General features: G+C 38.3%; 1 protein-coding gene across 1 annotated transcript; it reads right to left on the bottom strand.

The window, feature by feature from the left end:
- Positions 1-1,907: 1,907 nt before the first annotated feature.
- Positions 1,908-12,099, bottom strand: LOC145594911 (methionine--tRNA ligase, chloroplastic/mitochondrial-like). Its single transcript, XM_081651262.1, has 12 exons — positions 11,736-12,099; positions 10,687-10,830; positions 10,434-10,583; positions 9,947-10,114; positions 9,200-9,324; positions 7,353-7,446; positions 6,760-6,858; positions 5,909-6,089; positions 5,704-5,819; positions 4,698-4,853; positions 2,518-2,646; positions 1,908-2,431 (listed from the first exon to the last, which is right to left on the bottom strand). Exons 1-12 carry the CDS (start codon positions 12,009-12,011, stop codon positions 2,264-2,266), a joined length of 1,806 nt encoding a protein of 601 aa, XP_081507388.1. The 5' UTR covers positions 12,012-12,099; the 3' UTR covers positions 1,908-2,263.
- Between the last annotated feature and the right edge of the window lie 4,859 nt (positions 12,100-16,958).

Genomic DNA, 16,958 nt, shown 5'->3' with positions numbered 1-16,958 from the left:
TATCTATCTACTCATTCGAGCCAAAATAATCAAACTTCCCTTCCACAAAATTCAAGTATGGTATTTCCAATGTCCCAACACAGTAGCCAACAAATGGAAAGCTCTCCAGGCGGGGATTGTAGTAGCAACGTTACTCCAACATCCGAATCTAAGGGAGCTCAACATCTTAAAGAAATTGAGGATCTTACTGTTAATTTGTTTTCGGAACAAATTAATATTTGTTCAAATGCGAACCAGCCAAAAAGGCAATCAAAGAAGGCAACAAAGTCATCACAAGCAAGGTGCACGCCGAGGAAGAGGGAGAATTGGACCATTAAAGAAGATGAAGCGTTTGGTGTTGAGTTATATTAATGCCAGAGGAGATGTTGGTGATGAAGCGTTGGAGTTGGGTTATATATAATGGGATATTTGTAAAAATGAGGAGTGAGAAAAAAAAGGATGAGAAAGAGGGAGAAGGTCTGGTGCATAGCTCCTATATGCAATGTTTGCATATAGGATGGCAATGTAGTAATTAAGTTAAAGTTGTAATGGAAGAATAAAGTATCATTTAATAGGTAAATAGTACCATTAAATGTTTTAATAGTATAAATATTATGTTGATAGTACAAATAAGTATGTAAATGGTACATCTATTAAGGTAAGAAGAAGGACCCTACTGAGCCGGCACCTCTCACAGGTTTAGCCAGCCCAACTCCGCAGGTCATCGCTTGAGAGTAGAGGGGGGGGATAAGGGAATCCCCCTACTCCCAAGCATTTTATAGTTGGTGGGGCTCGAACTCATGACCTCTAAGTCACAAGGTGAGTTCCCCACCAACTCCACCAAGCTTTGCTTGGTTGGTACATCAAAATATTATACTACTGTGAGATATAATAGTACTACTAAGACATAAATGGTACAGTATACATGTATACTAGTACAAAAAAATTTACACCCTCCGTTTTTAAATACTTGCTCCACTTTCCTTTTCTGGCCGTTTTTAAATACTTGCTCCATTTCCTTATTTGGAAAACTTTTACAATATTTAATTAGTTTCCATCACCAAGTGGACCCAACAATATTAATTCCATATTTTCTCTCCTTCAATTCTCTCCACTACTTTTGTTTTTTTACCATTATTTATTCTTTCACCAACCCCACTACCTCCATATTTTATTACTTTCTCCAATTTCTTCTAAAACTCCGCGCACGGAGATATGGAACAAGTATTTAAAAACGGAGGGAGTAACACTAAAACCATAAAAATAAAAAAATATTTAAAAAAAAAACATTCTAAGTGCGCTTTTCCAATTTTGCCCTCCTATATGCAACAAATGCATATAGGGACTATGCGACAAGATGCACAAAGAGGATTTTTAATTGATGTGGGGGAAATAGAGGATGAGAAATAGTTAAAAGGATGAAATTAGTGGAAAGTGGGGGTATATGAAAAAGAAATGAGATGTCAAAAAGAATAAAAGATAGAGTATATTAGAGGATGAGGATGTTATTGCCCATGCTCTTAGCTCTAAAGCTCCTCACAGGTCACCCATTAAATTGGTGAGGTAACTCAATGGAGAGAGAGAGAGAGAGAGAGAGAGAGAGCTGTACATTTTGCGTGCTCTAACTTTTGAAACCATACAACATAAAACGGTACTTAATTTATTTTTATTGTTACAAGTAGAGAGAGAGAGAGAGAGGATGAGCTGTACATTTTGCGTGCTCTAACTTTTGAAACCATACAACATAAAACGGTACTTAATTTATTTTTATTATTACAAGTCTTTTTTACCAAAAAAAATTGCAATTGTTCATATTTTAGAATGCTTGAATTTTGTTAATAATTATCTTCAATGTTTTAAAATTGTTACATGATATTTGGATACACTAAAACAAAATAAAATAAAGGGTCCATTAGGCTACTTGGATATATACTCCAGAAAATCGACCAGGTGAAACGACATGAATTGAACATTTATATCCCTCGGAATGTCCACGGTTAAGCTTGGCAAAAATTACTCATGATTTTGGCTGGTGAAAACTGCACAAATTTGCTTCACAAAATGCAGAGAATATCCTATCGCCAACATCATATAACTCATAAATGTACTGGTGAAATTGCATACATTTGCTTCACAAAAAGCAGAGAATATCCTAGAATTTGACTACTAGCCCAATAGATCTCCAAAAATCTTGAAATCGGACAAACAATTTGACCTCTTCAGAGATGGTAACCAATAGCTTGGCATAAGCAACATAAGAGCCACAAGTTGGAAAACCAGGCATCTAAGCACTTTGAGCCTTAGCAGCCTTCTTTCCCTTATTTTTCGAAGTCTTCTTAGCTGGTTGTACCCCAACATCATCTGAGTCAGTAATGAACTCAATCCTGGCAAAGACAGGTTTTGCTTCAGGCAAGAGACGCCCAGCCTTTAGACCACCCCACTTAGTATCATTCTGCAAATACAAAATCCAAACAAATTCAGTATGTTTCAGTAGCCAGTAGCATGGGGAGAAGAAAGGGGAAGCAAAGAGATACAGACCCAAGTCAGAGCATTGTAATCATCTTCTGTGTAGCCAAGCTGAGCGTATATTCTCCAACTTAGACTTGGGGCAACTGGCAATAATGCAATGGCAATGATTCGCATAGTTTCCAATATGATCACAAGATCCTGCATTTGTATAGAAGGATTTACAACAACTCGTACAGAGGATTTTATTTTACAAAATTGAATGCAAGCAAAAAGTCACAAGTCACATCATACAGATCTGTACTATTTTGTAGTTCAATACAATCAGCTTTTAGTAAACAATATCTACTCCCTAGAAGCAGATTTAAGAAACTATTTTTGGGGAAGCTTTGAATTTTCGGCCACTTAGTTTCAAACGTGCTTCAAGTAACTTCTGAAAGGCATATATTGGTATATTAAACATATCCTGTCCAAGAGGACAAGCTGAGTGATCTGGAGGCTCCACTTCTTAGCCATAGCCCAAGAATCTTATGTTTACCTATGGTCGTAACTATAATGGTTGCTGCAAAAATTATGTATTTGGTTTAAGAACGAACCTTATATTATGGCTGAATAATGAGGTATTTATAAGTGCTTTTGATTTTCTATAATTGATCCCCATAACCACTTGATTATGAATTACCATGGATCATATCAATGTGGAAATTAGTTAGGTGGAAACCAAAATTCCATGTATTGGTGCAGCGTTTTGGTGGAAAAATGAAATCAGCAAGTGATCTAAATGAATAATGAGCTTTGGGTTTACATTCGTTTTGTAAGGTATAGAAGCAACATATTGTAGTTAAGATTCAGTGACATGCAAAAATCTTATAAGTTTTGCCGCAGCTACAATTACTAATTGACGAAGCAGGGGACTTAGATATTTAGAATCAATTTTAAAGCTGGTGGTAGCTACAATTAGGATCTTAGATATTATTCTAGCAAGGGGACATCAAATCACTATTTTTTTTTCTTTTATCATATATGTATACAATTTATGCTTGGCTTTATCAATAATAATGAGCTGGTAGCCTGTTTGCATAAGCAATATACAAAAGGACACTAATTCACAATCATTGCAACCAATCTCACAAAATGGTTTATTTAGATTTAATTCATATACATTTATCAATCGAATATCTACTACCAATTGTAAATTCTTCAATGAATCTGTCTTATTTGTGTATCTGTGTATAGTATTCCCAGATTGAGGCCACCACCTTTTCAGGTTCATGGGCGGCCATCACACAGCACAACCCAGCACTCTTAACATGGAAGGCACAGTCAATCCTACTCCTGCTAATTACATATGGATACAAGATGAGCTCATTTTGGTGTACTTGTTGGCAGTCTTGGCACATTGAGTACTTGTTCCTCTCATCCTTGAAGCCTCAAGGTCCTTATGAGGCATGGAAAAATCTTGCCTATGTAATCTTAAGCAAAGATAACCTTGAAAGGTCTCGAAAAACACACAAACAATCTTTGAATGTACTCACTCTCCAATTCTCCATAAAATTGCCCACAAGGACTTCATTGCTAGAGTATCGATTCTTATAAACCTACCATTGACATCATGGGATTGTCTTGGCATTAAAAATATCAATGACATGTTTATAGGAGTCGTAATTGAAGACTTTAGCTATGATGTCCTCATTGGAAATAGGTTTTCTCATGAAGGAAAAGCCGAGTACAGAGTACACACCTTGCAGAATTACATACACTTGAAGATTGTTTTTATGTTTATTGAGATGTTTCAAAGTTATTCTTTTCCTTGTATAATTGCCACAATCCAGTAAATACACTTCTTTTTATTTCCAGGAGAATGTTAAGGCTTGAGACTTAGTAGTATGTCATGATTTCAAGCCTCGTATTTCTTCTGTATATAACTTTTTTATAGTAGATTTCCTAGTTTTGTATTACTATCTTGTACACTAATTATACCAGCTAAAATTTTGTATCAGCCTTCATATTTTCCCCTCCTTACCTTGCTTTTTTTAATTTTTTTTTAAGCCTCCCATCCTCATTCTTTTTTTCCTACCATATGGCTACTCATAACAGATCTAACACCATTTTCTAGTCTTTAGATTCTTCTAGAAATATGAAACTAGGTATTTCCTCTCAACCACAAACGTAGCTAATTTTATTGTAGTATGTTTCTTTAATCACACAAAAGATAATCTAATTCAACGGCTATAGATATAGAACAAACAAACCTTAGCAGCAGCTTCTGCAGCAGTTCCCCCTTGCTTGAAAAGAGACCATGGTGCACGCTCATCCAGATAAACATTTCCAGCATTCCCAATTTCTAGTACAGCTTCACAAGCAGAAGACAATGAGAGATTTTGATAGTGAGTACAAGCCTTCTCAACCTGGCCAAAAAAAAAATAAAATAAAAAAAATGAGTTCAGAACATCAGAAAAGGCTCAGACAGGAGTTGACACACAATATCTGAAATTAACCCAAGAAAATAGGTTCCTCTTAGCTTCTCTAGTCCATAAGCTAAGAAATACTGCGACTGCAGCCGCTCAATAAAATTTAGTAAAGAAAAAAATAAGAACATTCAATAAGGTACATAGTTAGCACAAATCCCAGTCAGGCATTGACTCAACAGTCTGAATTACAATACTGAAGAAGATGGCCAGTTGGCAACCAAAAACAGGCTCTGCAGATGCATTTCCTACAACCTTAGATACTCATTACACTACATCCAGTCATTCATATTGATGAACATAAATGTATGGACCACATCAATGAGCCGAAGATGCTTAAATAATATTATATACAAAAACTACTTCTGAGCTGAGGTAAATTACTACTCTGAAAGTATGTGACCCATCTACTACAGAAAAGGATCATTTCAATCAATGTATTAACCTTATAAGTACATGGCAAGTCCATTGATCAGCACTTTAAAGTTATTCTCGTATCAGTTTCAGACTCAGAATAGAGAGAAAGTGCTAGAACTTATAATAAGAAATGACATTGCTGGGGGGGGGGGGGGGGGGGGGGGAAATAACATTTATAAATAAAATGCCATATTTATATGGCTGACTGATATCAAATTAATAGTTGATCATGGAGTTTTAATGTGGCACTTCACCCATTCATATATGGATTGGCATGTTCTGGTGTTAGCTTCCCATTCCAATAAAACATACAAATTGAAATTGAAAAGACTTAGTTTACAACTTTAAAGTACTTTAATTTCAGCAGCCTCACCAAATTTTCTACTTTGAGCTTGATTGAGTTCCCTTCACCAGCAATAGCAGAATCAAAAGCTAAAGTTGATTGGCAATTCTTTTTGAGAAGCCCAAGTGTACGATTGAGAAGGTTCCCTGTATAGAAATAAAGTCAACCTAATAACCACAACTATACAACCTTCAACTACAGGTTTTAGAAAGTAAACTAGAAGCAGTTGAATCACCAATAGTGTTGGCAAGATGTGCATTAACAATATTGATGAAACGATCCTCTGAGTAATCCCCATCATTTCCAAATTCAACTTCCCTTAGGAAAAAGTATCGAACTGCATCAGCTCCAAACCTCTGCACCAACTCATTTGGCTCTATAGTATTGCCTAAAGACTTCCCCATCTTCATGCCATCCTATAATTTAAAATAAAAAGCATCGCTGCATAACATGAAATTTTATACATAAGAAAAACTATTGACACATGCAACTAGCCAGCTTTTGCAATATAGCATCCATCATATATATTCATATGAAATCCATACTAGATATAGCCTGCAATGCATAGGTGCAAATAACATTGTGTTTGGAATTTAATTCACTCTTCATCTACTTTTTGGGATAGAAACAGCATGTTATTATGAATAGGACCCAACTTTTACAGCTAAATTGTAAGTTCACATTAAGTGAGCTTCAGATAATCATTTTGTTTCTAATTGTTCCTTCTTTGAATAATCTAGTCACATAGTCTGACAAGATAAAGGCCAAAAATCAATGTATATATCAGCATAGTAAACTGCAGAAGGAAGGCTCAACAATTTGTAAGTAACAATAAGATGAATACAAAGATCCTACAAACATTACAAACTCTATGGGCTTTACTTGTTACATGCTCTAAGAGCAGCTTCTTGTTCACTATTTGCTAGCAACATAACATTGCACATTTGCACCCCTTCACTACAGCTTGAGTTCACATCACTGTGCTTTCAAGTGTTTGAAAGTTGAAAGTTTGACATCTATCACAACCGTTTTTTGAAATAAATACCTAGAATCCTAGATCAATAGCAATAAGGCAAGCAACAATACCTTTGTCAAAAAACCATGGCCAAAAACCATATTTGGAAGACGGAATCCAGCAGACATCAGCATGGCTGGCCAATACACTGCATGAAACCGTAATATATCCTGTGAAATAGAAAAATGATTATTGTAGCTTTCAGCATTATGGAATGCATATCATCGAACAATATTCAGCCCTATTCTCTGGAAAACGTGCTACCCCCTGCATCCCAACTAATTGTCACACTATTCTTTTATGTCAGTCCCAAGCTCCCAATATTGATCGATTTAATTTCAATACGAAGATAAGATATAGAAAGGTGCTTTTGCATAAACCATAACTGAGCAATTCCTGGTCTTGAATCAGCCATTTTAATCTCAAAGAAGGAAAAAGAAATGGAAAATCAAATTTGCATGAACCCTGCGCAATAACCAACAAATAAGCTATAGAAAGGCTTATATGAGTGCAACAGGGGGAAAGAAACAATAGGCAAGACCAGCTGGGTTGTTCTAGTGAAAAAAAAAAGATGTTGAACAGATCACATCGTATTCTGTCTAGATATGTAAAAAGGAGAGCTGCACCCTCAAACCAATGATTATGCACTTGGAAACAGTCTTACCTTGCCTATTAAGTGAAGTGAAGCAGGCCAGCCAGAAGCAACTGCATCTTGTAAACTAGATTGCTCCTCATTCTCCAATAATGCTGATATATAGCTGGTGACCATGACAACAGATGTATAAAAAAAATTGCTTAAATTTGGTTCAGAAAAGTGATCAAAAGGAGAAGGTAAAAAAAAAAAATTGAAAAACAAAAAAACAATTCACCAGCAAAAACAAAGACAGGTTATATAACATTGAAATAAGCATGTTCCGCCTCAAAAGAATGAGCTGTGTCTGAACCTAAAGGGAATTTGTTGAGTCTATTTTCCCATTTGAGTATTTCCAGATACCATTATCAAGCCTAAACCTTCCAAAGGTACAAGTGCTCAAAACTTTTCCCAAGGAAGAGCCAAAAAGGATAACCTAGACCTTCTAGACTAAACAAATTATATAATCACCCCAAGGCGCCCAAGAGGGTCCTTCCCTAGGCAGAGTAAGGAGGGAGGTCAGATATAGATACCCTGATCCTATATTAATTGCTACCACAGTGCACAACAAGTTACATCAAAAAACCATCCTCAATGTAATTTCTCTTTTCCCTATCACAAGTAGTGGAGACTGGGATTGTTATTCTGAATGAATAATCATCTAAAAAGTAAGTGCAAACAATGACAAGAAAGGAGAAAAACGATTCTCAGTGGATAAATATCAATTAGATGAAACCTCAAACTCCGAACTGAGAACAACGATAGACCTTTCATCACATGAAACAGCAATTTAATCAAGGAGAAGCAAAGCAAAGTTCATCCAGATCACTTGATTTACTCCAACCAACTTTCATCATGAAATAAGAATTTCTCAGAGATTAAGTTACCCTCCAAAGCTTTAGATAATAGATCAAATAAGAGATAGGCAACAAGGCATTAAGAGAATCCAATAACAATTTCTCAAAGATAAAGTTACCCTCCAAGGCTTTAAATAATAGATTAAATAAGAGATAGGCAACAAGGCATTAAGAGAATCCAATAACTGTTAAAACAGATGATTACTAATAGCTATGCAACATCATCCTTATTTATCCTCCCACAATAGAGCTACACAGGTTAAGCATTTCTGTTCGCAAAGCAAGAAGGTGATTGATCTGATCAACAGGCCTATTTTTCAAAAAAGATAACTAAGATATTAGACCTCGAAAGTGAGAAACATCAGCCTAGGATACGGGGACTTAGTTTCTGTAGAGAAAACAGATAATACAAGGTATAGAATTATAGATAGCTAATAGAAAAATGCTAAGAATGTTTACTCACAGGCGAGATCTGAAAATCATAGGTTAAGAAAGACTATAGTAAAACTTACTCCAAATTTTGGGCGGCTAACGCGCAATGCGTGTGCCAGTCATGTCTAGAGAGTTCTTTAACTTTGGCCTCACAAATTTAGTTGGCAACATGAGGGAAATATGAAAATAGTTATTTTTAGGGGTATAAATGTCCACTGTCTCCGCACACTATTCTTAAGAGTTCTTAGAAAGAGCTAGTTAACATTAATAAGGACAAATAAGTAAACAAACATATTGAGGGGTATGAATGTCCGCACACTATTTATAAGTGTTTGCTTGAACTTTTTAGAAAGTAGGGAAACATGAGAGAGAGAGAGAGAGAGAGAGTTAGAAAGTAGGGAAACATGAGAGAGAGAGAGAGAGAGAGAGAGAAGCACATAGATCAATGATATTAGAAAACAATCATTTTTAAGTACTCATTTTACCCTCCAAGGCTACATCATGTAGATGACTAGTTAAAAACATCAAACCAGAGAATATAAAAAATCAAGAAAACAATAAAAAGTTTTGGAACATTAGAGAGAACCTTACCCAAGTAATGCATCAAACCAAACATAAATGGTTTGATCAGGGTCTCCAGGAACACGGATACCCCAGTCAACTGCTGCTCGAGAAATTGAGAAATCTTTCAAGCCAGTCTTTACCCAACCTTGGACCTAAGATACATATATCGAGTTATGAGTGCATGAGTTTTTGTGACAAACTAAATTGAAAGAAGAAAATCCCAAAATAATCAACAATTTTATTGGGCAGTTTGATCAACTGCCCATTAACCACTAACCAGTAATGCATCAAACCAAACATATATGGTTGGTTATTTAATCTGTGACAACTGAATTGAAAGAAGAAAATCCCAAAGTAATGAACAATTTGAAACCCATGAAAACAAAAGGTCAAAAACCATAATCCTGGATTCCTGGTGATAGTTATCAGAAGAAAAAATAACAAAAATTCCCATGCTGGATATATTTAAGAATCATAAAGAACTTATAATGGAAAGCTTTTTCTCCAGCACATTTTTCATGCTATAGCTTAGGATTAGACCAGGTTAATGGGAGGTTGGATCAAAGTCGCTGCAGGTCAATAACGGGTCAGGTCAAAAGAGGATCACCTTCATTGGGCCAAAGTGGATCAGGCCAACTGCATAATTTACAGACTCCAAAACTCTACTCTTCTATACTCATTACTAGGAAGAACAGCTTGCATATAGAAGCAAGACAGCTAGTTAACAAAAGGTAACAAATATTGCAGGCAGAAGAATAAAATAAATAATCTTACCTCATTCAGACGAGCAGAAGGCTGGACAAAATCAGGATACTGCTCTAAGAGATCTTCCAGTTTTTTTTGGTATTTCGATAAAGCAAAGAAGTAATTGTCTTCTTTCCTAGATATACAAGGCTTAAGATGAATAGGGCAACAATTATCCTCATTCAATTCGTTTTTGTCCTGCAGATTCAAGAGGTAGCAGTAGTTAGTTTAAAGATACACTACGAATACAATGCAACCAAAAGAGTACATTTACATTTTTTTTTTCCTATTACAATAGTTTTAGCTATCTTTGAAAACATAAACAAGTTCAAACACGAAATATGTGACATGTTATTATAGCTTTCAATGACAATAATAATGGTCGTGACCTAGTTTTAAATATGGACTCTCAGGCTGCTGTATGAGATAAAGGGGACTGATACCAAAATGATGGTATGCGATGAAGAAATTAATTATGCTTCAGTTCATATATGGTTCAGTCACTATAAAAACAAACCTTATACTCTTCGCAGTTGACACAATATAAACCCTCATAATCAGCCTGGTAAATGTCACCATTGGCAAGAACTCTGGAGTAGAACTCGTTAACTATTGCTTCATGCTTGGGGTTGGTTGTGCGAATGAACTTGTTATAAGAAATATCAAGCTGCAGAGGGATAGAACGGGGATAACAATCTTAGGGGAAAAGAACTTTTTATGTAGCAATACTAGAAAATAGCAAAAAATACAAATAGAAATACATCTTGCACCTCTTTCCAGAGCGATCTATATGCTTGAGATATGGTATCACAGTGTTCACCGGGGCTAGAGCCAACTGCAGCTGCTGCAGTAGCAATTTTCTCTCCATGCTCATCCGTGCCAGTCACAAATATGACTTTCTTTTCCATCAACCTCTTACATAATCAACCAATCAAAACAACACAAAGTCAAATTTTGCACCATTATAAAATCATGGCATGCCATTTTCACATTCAAACAGTAAGAACAATACCAACCTTATTCATAATTCTATGTAAGACCAAATAGGGGTGGGCAAAAAATCCATAATTCTATGTAAGACCAAATATGTCTGACCAATGAATGAAACAATACATACTCACACTCTTCATTTCACCCAAAGTACTCATATTGCATACATGACTAAGATACTTAGACACGTCATTTTGGACCAAAATCACGAAATGCTTTCACAAGTTTGCAGTGTCTTTAACACCTAAACACAAATTCATGCCTAACACTTCTAGTTAAGTTTGAGTATCACTTATGAATCCAATTATTATAGCAATGTGATTTTCCTCCATACTCCCTCTACAATTCTCCGTTACCGAATCTCTCTCCTGATTATTTGCACCACACATCCTACTTTTACTCCACCTGAACCTGGTTAGACCATTTCCTTTATAATCCTATATCCTACATTCCTACTATTCCAATGCCATAATTGAGTAAATTATAATTGGTTCTGCTCCCATAATATTAACATCCCTTAATAATTACCCATTTCCTACTTAACAATTATGAATTTAACACATAATTCAACTTAAATTCTAAGTATTCTTATACTGTTATAAATGTACAAATCACCAAGATAAGTTCAATTTAACCATAAATTCATCAAAAATAAAAGTCAATCATAAAACCCCATTACTCAATTATTTCCATATAATAACAGCAATAAACAAATAAAAAGATATTAACAATTCAGAATTCAGTAACCCATTATTTTCCGAAAATAAAACACAAGAAAATGCCCCCAAATTTCAGTAAATTAACAGGTAAAGATGGAAAATGGGGAAACCTGAAATCGAGCAATGGCATCAGCAGCAATGGTGGTGTAAGCACTACCCATATGAGGAGGGGCATTGACGTAATAAAGAGGGGTAGTGAGGACAAAAGTGTCATTCTGAGAATTGGAGGAAGAACAGGTGCAAAACATGGCTGATTTTGATGAAGAAGACAGTGGGTTTGTGCGAAACAAGGCAGTTTTCTTGAGGAAATTGAGCTTTGGGTTGATGGAAGAAAGAGGAGAGAGATTCCAAAGATTGCTTTGCAGAGTATGGACTCTTGCTGCCATTTTTGGTGTTGGTTTTGCTCTGTTTTTGGGTTTTGGTATTGCAAACTCTTGAAACTGGATAGTGTCGTAAAGAGAGGAGGGGAATAAGGTTTTGCCGTTTTAGTCGTTTTGGGTAGCCTCTTGAGTCTTGACAAATGGGAGATGGCTCAGACGAGCCTCGTGCCGGGTCCACGTGTTTTGGGTTAGTTAGATCCATCCCTTGGCTCGGGCCACGAGGTGCGTGTCGTGACAAGCCGAGATTTTCAAAAGGTTAGTCCGTGCACGGCCCAAACCCAAGTGTCATTGTGTCATGGCGTGTCGTGCTTGCATGCCTATGCAAATTTTTACTAATTTCAGCGTGTTTTATCGTGTCGGGCTAGGTCGTGGCGTGCCTTATTGTGCTTCTCCCAAATAAAGGTCTGGCCCCTGCCCCCGCACGCATAGATGGCATAGTAATGTGTCTTGCCATGCTTTTTTCGTGTTGGGTCGTGTCGGGCTTTGTATCGGCCTAGCGCAATGCCATCTTTACCTGGCAATGGATCTAAAATTGGTTTAGATTCATAGGGTTCACACCGGAATCGATAATGTCGATAGTGGATTTGGTTCTAATTTCTTGGAAACGGTTCCAACTAGTTCTTGTTTTGATTCACAACTTTTGAACTCGATACCTGGTAGGTTTACGTCTTCATTTTTTCAGTGATAAATAGTACTCCATGCGTTTCAATTTGGTAGTCCCACATACTAATTTGGGCATTTCAAAATGATATACCCTTATGGAATATATTTCTTACATTACTATATGGTGATTGGTGAATAATTTACATAATATGTGAATAATTAATCTAATTGGGTGTTTAAAGGGTCAAATAATACTGATTGGTTAATGTTTATGCTAGTGGATTGTTGACATGACAAATTCCCCCAATCAAGATTTATTATAGACGATTTAATTACAGTCAATTTCCATTAATAAAGCAAATAAAATAGGAAAAGACAAAACATAAATTACAAAGCTGCAGTCAATATTCCAAATTATTAGGATTCCTCATTTTCTTGTTTTAAGTGATTAGTTTCGAAGGGGACTAAGGGCCTGTTCTCATTGACTGAACTCAGCTGAACTAAACTGAACTGAAATGAATATTTTATAAGAGAAGGAAATTAGGAGTTGAGCTGAACTGAACTAAACTGAATTTCAACGTAAGAGAACAGGGCCTAACAAAGTGAGACGGAGGGAGTAATATACACTAATTGACATGTCTAACTTCACTTTTTTTTTCTTTTTTCTTGTGACTCTCTAAACACCAAAAAAATATAGTGAAATTAGACATGTCAATCAGGTCGGGGTTGGGTTGGGTCACAAGTCATTTCGGGTCGGATCACGAGTCAAAAAAATGTTTAACCCTAATCCCAAGTTTTGAGTTCAAGTCAACACAACGGGGTATAAAACAAATTTTTTATGGAAAATTCTCTTTGCTAATACTCTATTCTTTTTTTAGATGTAAGACAAGTGATACTAGTTCTTTCAAAAAAAAAAAAAAAGTATAAGTTTTTTTTTGTTCCACTCGGTTCACCCTTTAGGCTAATCCGGATTCGAGGATCAGTTTTGGGTGGTTAGGTTCCAGTCCCCTCCCAATTGTTGTTGTGGGGGATCGAATACGGGTTCTCCCTACCAAGTGTAGGCCCAAACACCAGTTCACCACTACACCAACAGTCAATTGGTATAAAAAAAAAAAAAGAGTATAAGTAGTAATTGGTTTTTTACCCTTAAATTTATAGTAGTCTTCTTTTTTTGCCCTCTTCTCATATGCTTTTTTTTTCTTCCTTTTTTTTAATAAGGATTAAAAATGTAGCTAGTGTTAGTTATTTTTATATTATTGAAAATAAGGGAGTTTGAAGTATTATGATATTGGTTGAATATTTTGATTGTAATGCTTGGAAAATAACTAACAAAGTAACAAGTACTCCGTATTTAACAAATTGGATTAATGCGTGAGTAGCGTGCTGTTTTGGGTGTTTTTGTCCCTTGGGAGAGTTACAACTCGAAGACTGGTCCTGCTGGCTCTATACCTGCAAAAACAACGGAGACACCGGTTGGGTGGTGCTCCGTCTCCAACGCTCAAGTTAGTAACTTGAAGAAGGGTAAAAAGTGCGGAATTTAAGGTGGGGATCTGCATGGATTCCAAGCTCAGGAGTTCTCTGATGAGAGAGAAAATGAATGTAATAAATGATTGTGAATTGCCCCCAAAATGGAGGAATATCTCCCTATTTATAGGGTCATGGGGAAATGCGCCCTCCCCTAGGTCATCTGACCTAGGACAGCTGGGCTGCGCCGCAAAAGTGCGGTTTTATGGGGAATTGGGCCTTGAAGGCCGCAATTCTAAAGAAGTACCTGGGGAGGCCACGTGTTAGCTGGAGATTGGTCAGAGGTGACCTACCAGCCTCTGACACGTGGCAACCCCTCATTGGCCCAAGTGTCTAGGATAAAAATACCCTAAACATTTGCCCCTCACAAATGACACGTGGCAGGCCACTTTCCACCGTTTCACCCCCTATAAATAGGGATTTACCCCCCCCCCTCCTCCTCTTCACTTTTCACAAATTGACTTTTTAGAGAGAGAAAGAGATTTTCTTAGAGAGAGGTGCTCTGACCCCGGCTGCGTTCTTCGCAAATTCAAGATCTCCGCGTGCTTTTCAAAGCCACCCGGTCACCGGTTACTTGCTGTTTTCAGAACTTAAAGTAAGGTAACTATCCGTTTCCTTCTTTCAGTTTTCTCCTTTTCTTTTTCTTTTAGCCTGTATACATTCGTTTCCGGTTGTATACATTAGTTTTTTAAAAATAAAATGGATTCTCCATTTGCACACACGGCACTGCCTAGGATGCTCAGCCGGTCACCAAGGACGGCTGAGTCTAGAACCGGGGGTGCCTTGTCTAGAGTTTCAGGAGTTCTTTGCTCATCTCCGGCTTCTTCCCTCTCTGTGTCTGTGCAGGACACAATGGCTAGAGTCAAACAAACGGCTACCAAGCCCAGACGGCGGCGCACTAGGGAAGTGCCCGCAGATGACGTAGTAAGGGAGGAGGACTACGAGGGTCCTGAGCAAAGCAACTTTGATGAGAATGCCCCCTCCACCTCTTCTAGCAGTGAATCGAGGGGAGACGGTGAGGAAACCGCCTCCTCTCCAGAGCAACCAAATAACTCAGCCGGCGAAGCTGCTGAGAGATCAGAGGAATCCAGCTCTGATCAAGAGGACCTTGCTGAGGCTTATCGCCAAACAGCAAAGAAAATAATAAATCCGGATCCTACCAAGACCCGGATGCGGCCAGGAGATATCTCTCTCCTAGAAAGTGGCTTTTCAGCGTTCAAACAACAGGATCCATTTGGGAAGGATTGGGATATCCTTGTCCCGCCGCCTGACGCTGTACTGGCTTGGGGGGATGACATTGACAATGCAGACAATTATTTTGTCTGCTATGAGGCGATAATAGAAGCCGGCCTCCGCTTCCCCCTTCACAGAGGCATCCGCAAAATCTTGAAGGGGTACGATTTGGGAGTGTGGCAATTGACTCCAAACTCTTGGGTCAATATCCTGAGCTACATTGCCGCCTGCGAGCTCCAGGATATTGAGCCCAGCTTCACCGCCTTCGCCCACATGCACTATCTAAAGAGTGCCTCAGGCGGATACGGGGCGTGGTATACCATTTCCACACTCCCGGAATACTTGATGACTTTGGACAAGGTGTCCAAGTGGGGAGGTTGGAAGGACAAATGGTACTTGGTCTCCTCCCCCTCTCTGAAGATGAATAGAATTCTCTGGCTCTATAACAAGGAGCCGGCTTTGGTGGGCCAGAAATGCGTGCGCCCGGCTCTGTCTACCAAAGCCCAGGAGCAAATCATGGAGCCGGAGTTTTTCAAAACAACAACTGAGCCCTTGGGGGATGGGTCTCACATAGTTGTTCCGAAAAATTGGATCCCCCATCCGGATTTCTTCACGGACGAGAGATTCTTGTCCGCCTGCGGGTTGAGTCCCATGTTCCCACAGGGTAGATTCACTCACCCACCCGGTGATTTTATGTCTGCATTTTAATACTTCAATGCCTTTGAACTTTTTCTTGTTCTAATAACTTTTCATGTTTTTCTGCAGAGGAAGCAAGAAGAAAGGTCGATCCGGCTAAGACCCCGGCCAAGTCTGCCGCACTACTCCGCAAGGAGAATGTGCTTGCCAAGAAGGCTGCAATTGAGGCAAAAAAAGGCGGGGTAAGATAATCTTTGTTTTGTCTTGAATTTCTTCAAGTTCTTTTTTATTCCGGATGACTAATAATCAACTTGTTTTTGCACGCTTCTACTGGCCTCCTTCCACGCTCTGTAACAAAGGTCTTAAAAAGACCTGGGGATGAGCAACTACAAAAACCGGCTGCCAAACCCGGGAAGAAGAGCTCATCGGTCTCCGGCTCTGCCGCCAAAGACCGCCCTACAACCGAGGGAAAGGGCCCCGCAGCCATGGTGTCTCTGAGTGAAAGCTCAGAGAAACAAGGCAAGAAAAAGCCGGATGCCTCTGAAGCATCGAAGGGTGGCGAGCCACCCAAGGCTGCATATGGTGCTGCAGCCGGAGGAGAGGAGGCGGCGAGAGCTGACTCCAAAGGTAAGATTGAGATCCCTTGGCCGCTTGATTTTATGCGTGTCAAGACAAAGGTCGACCCTTTCGGGGGTTCCGTAAGCAGCCGGCAAAGAATGAATGCCAAATATGCTGCTAGTCTCTCACCGAATCCTTCTTGTGGTGCAGATGCTACTTATGGGCCCCCGGACATGGCGGGGTTCGCAAAGAGGATGGTGAGAACTCTCACCCAGTCGGAGAAGAACTCCGTACCCAACCGCCATGAGGTCGACTTCGACCAAATTCTGGGGCAGCTGGCTGAGGTAAGTTGGACTTGCCACTTATCTTTTATTTCATTTCATTTCATTCTTCTTCTCT

This window comes from Chenopodium album, chromosome 19 (genome assembly GCF_948465745.1).
Source record: "Chenopodium album chromosome 19, dcCheAlbu1.1, whole genome shotgun sequence".
In the NCBI taxonomy this organism is placed as follows: Eukaryota; Viridiplantae; Streptophyta; class Magnoliopsida; order Caryophyllales; family Amaranthaceae; genus Chenopodium; species Chenopodium album.
This window is presented reverse-complemented; position numbering and strand designations above follow the sequence as displayed.

What these genes read in the sequence shown, in the direction of transcription:
- LOC145594911 (XM_081651262.1), bottom strand. Translation starts at nt 12,011, where the DNA reads ATGGCAGCAAGAGTCCATACTCTGCAAAGCAATCTTTGGAATCTCTCT. An exon ending in TGGTTTGATGCATTACTTGG is followed by an intron (nt 7,447 to 9,199) that starts GTAAGGTTCTCT and finishes CATGGTCACCAG; the next exon opens with CTATATATCAGCATTATTGG. An exon ending in AGCTCAAAGTAGAAAATTTG is followed by an intron (nt 4,854 to 5,703) that starts GTGAGGCTGCTG and finishes TTTTTTGGCCAG; the next exon opens with GTTGAGAAGGCTTGTACTCA.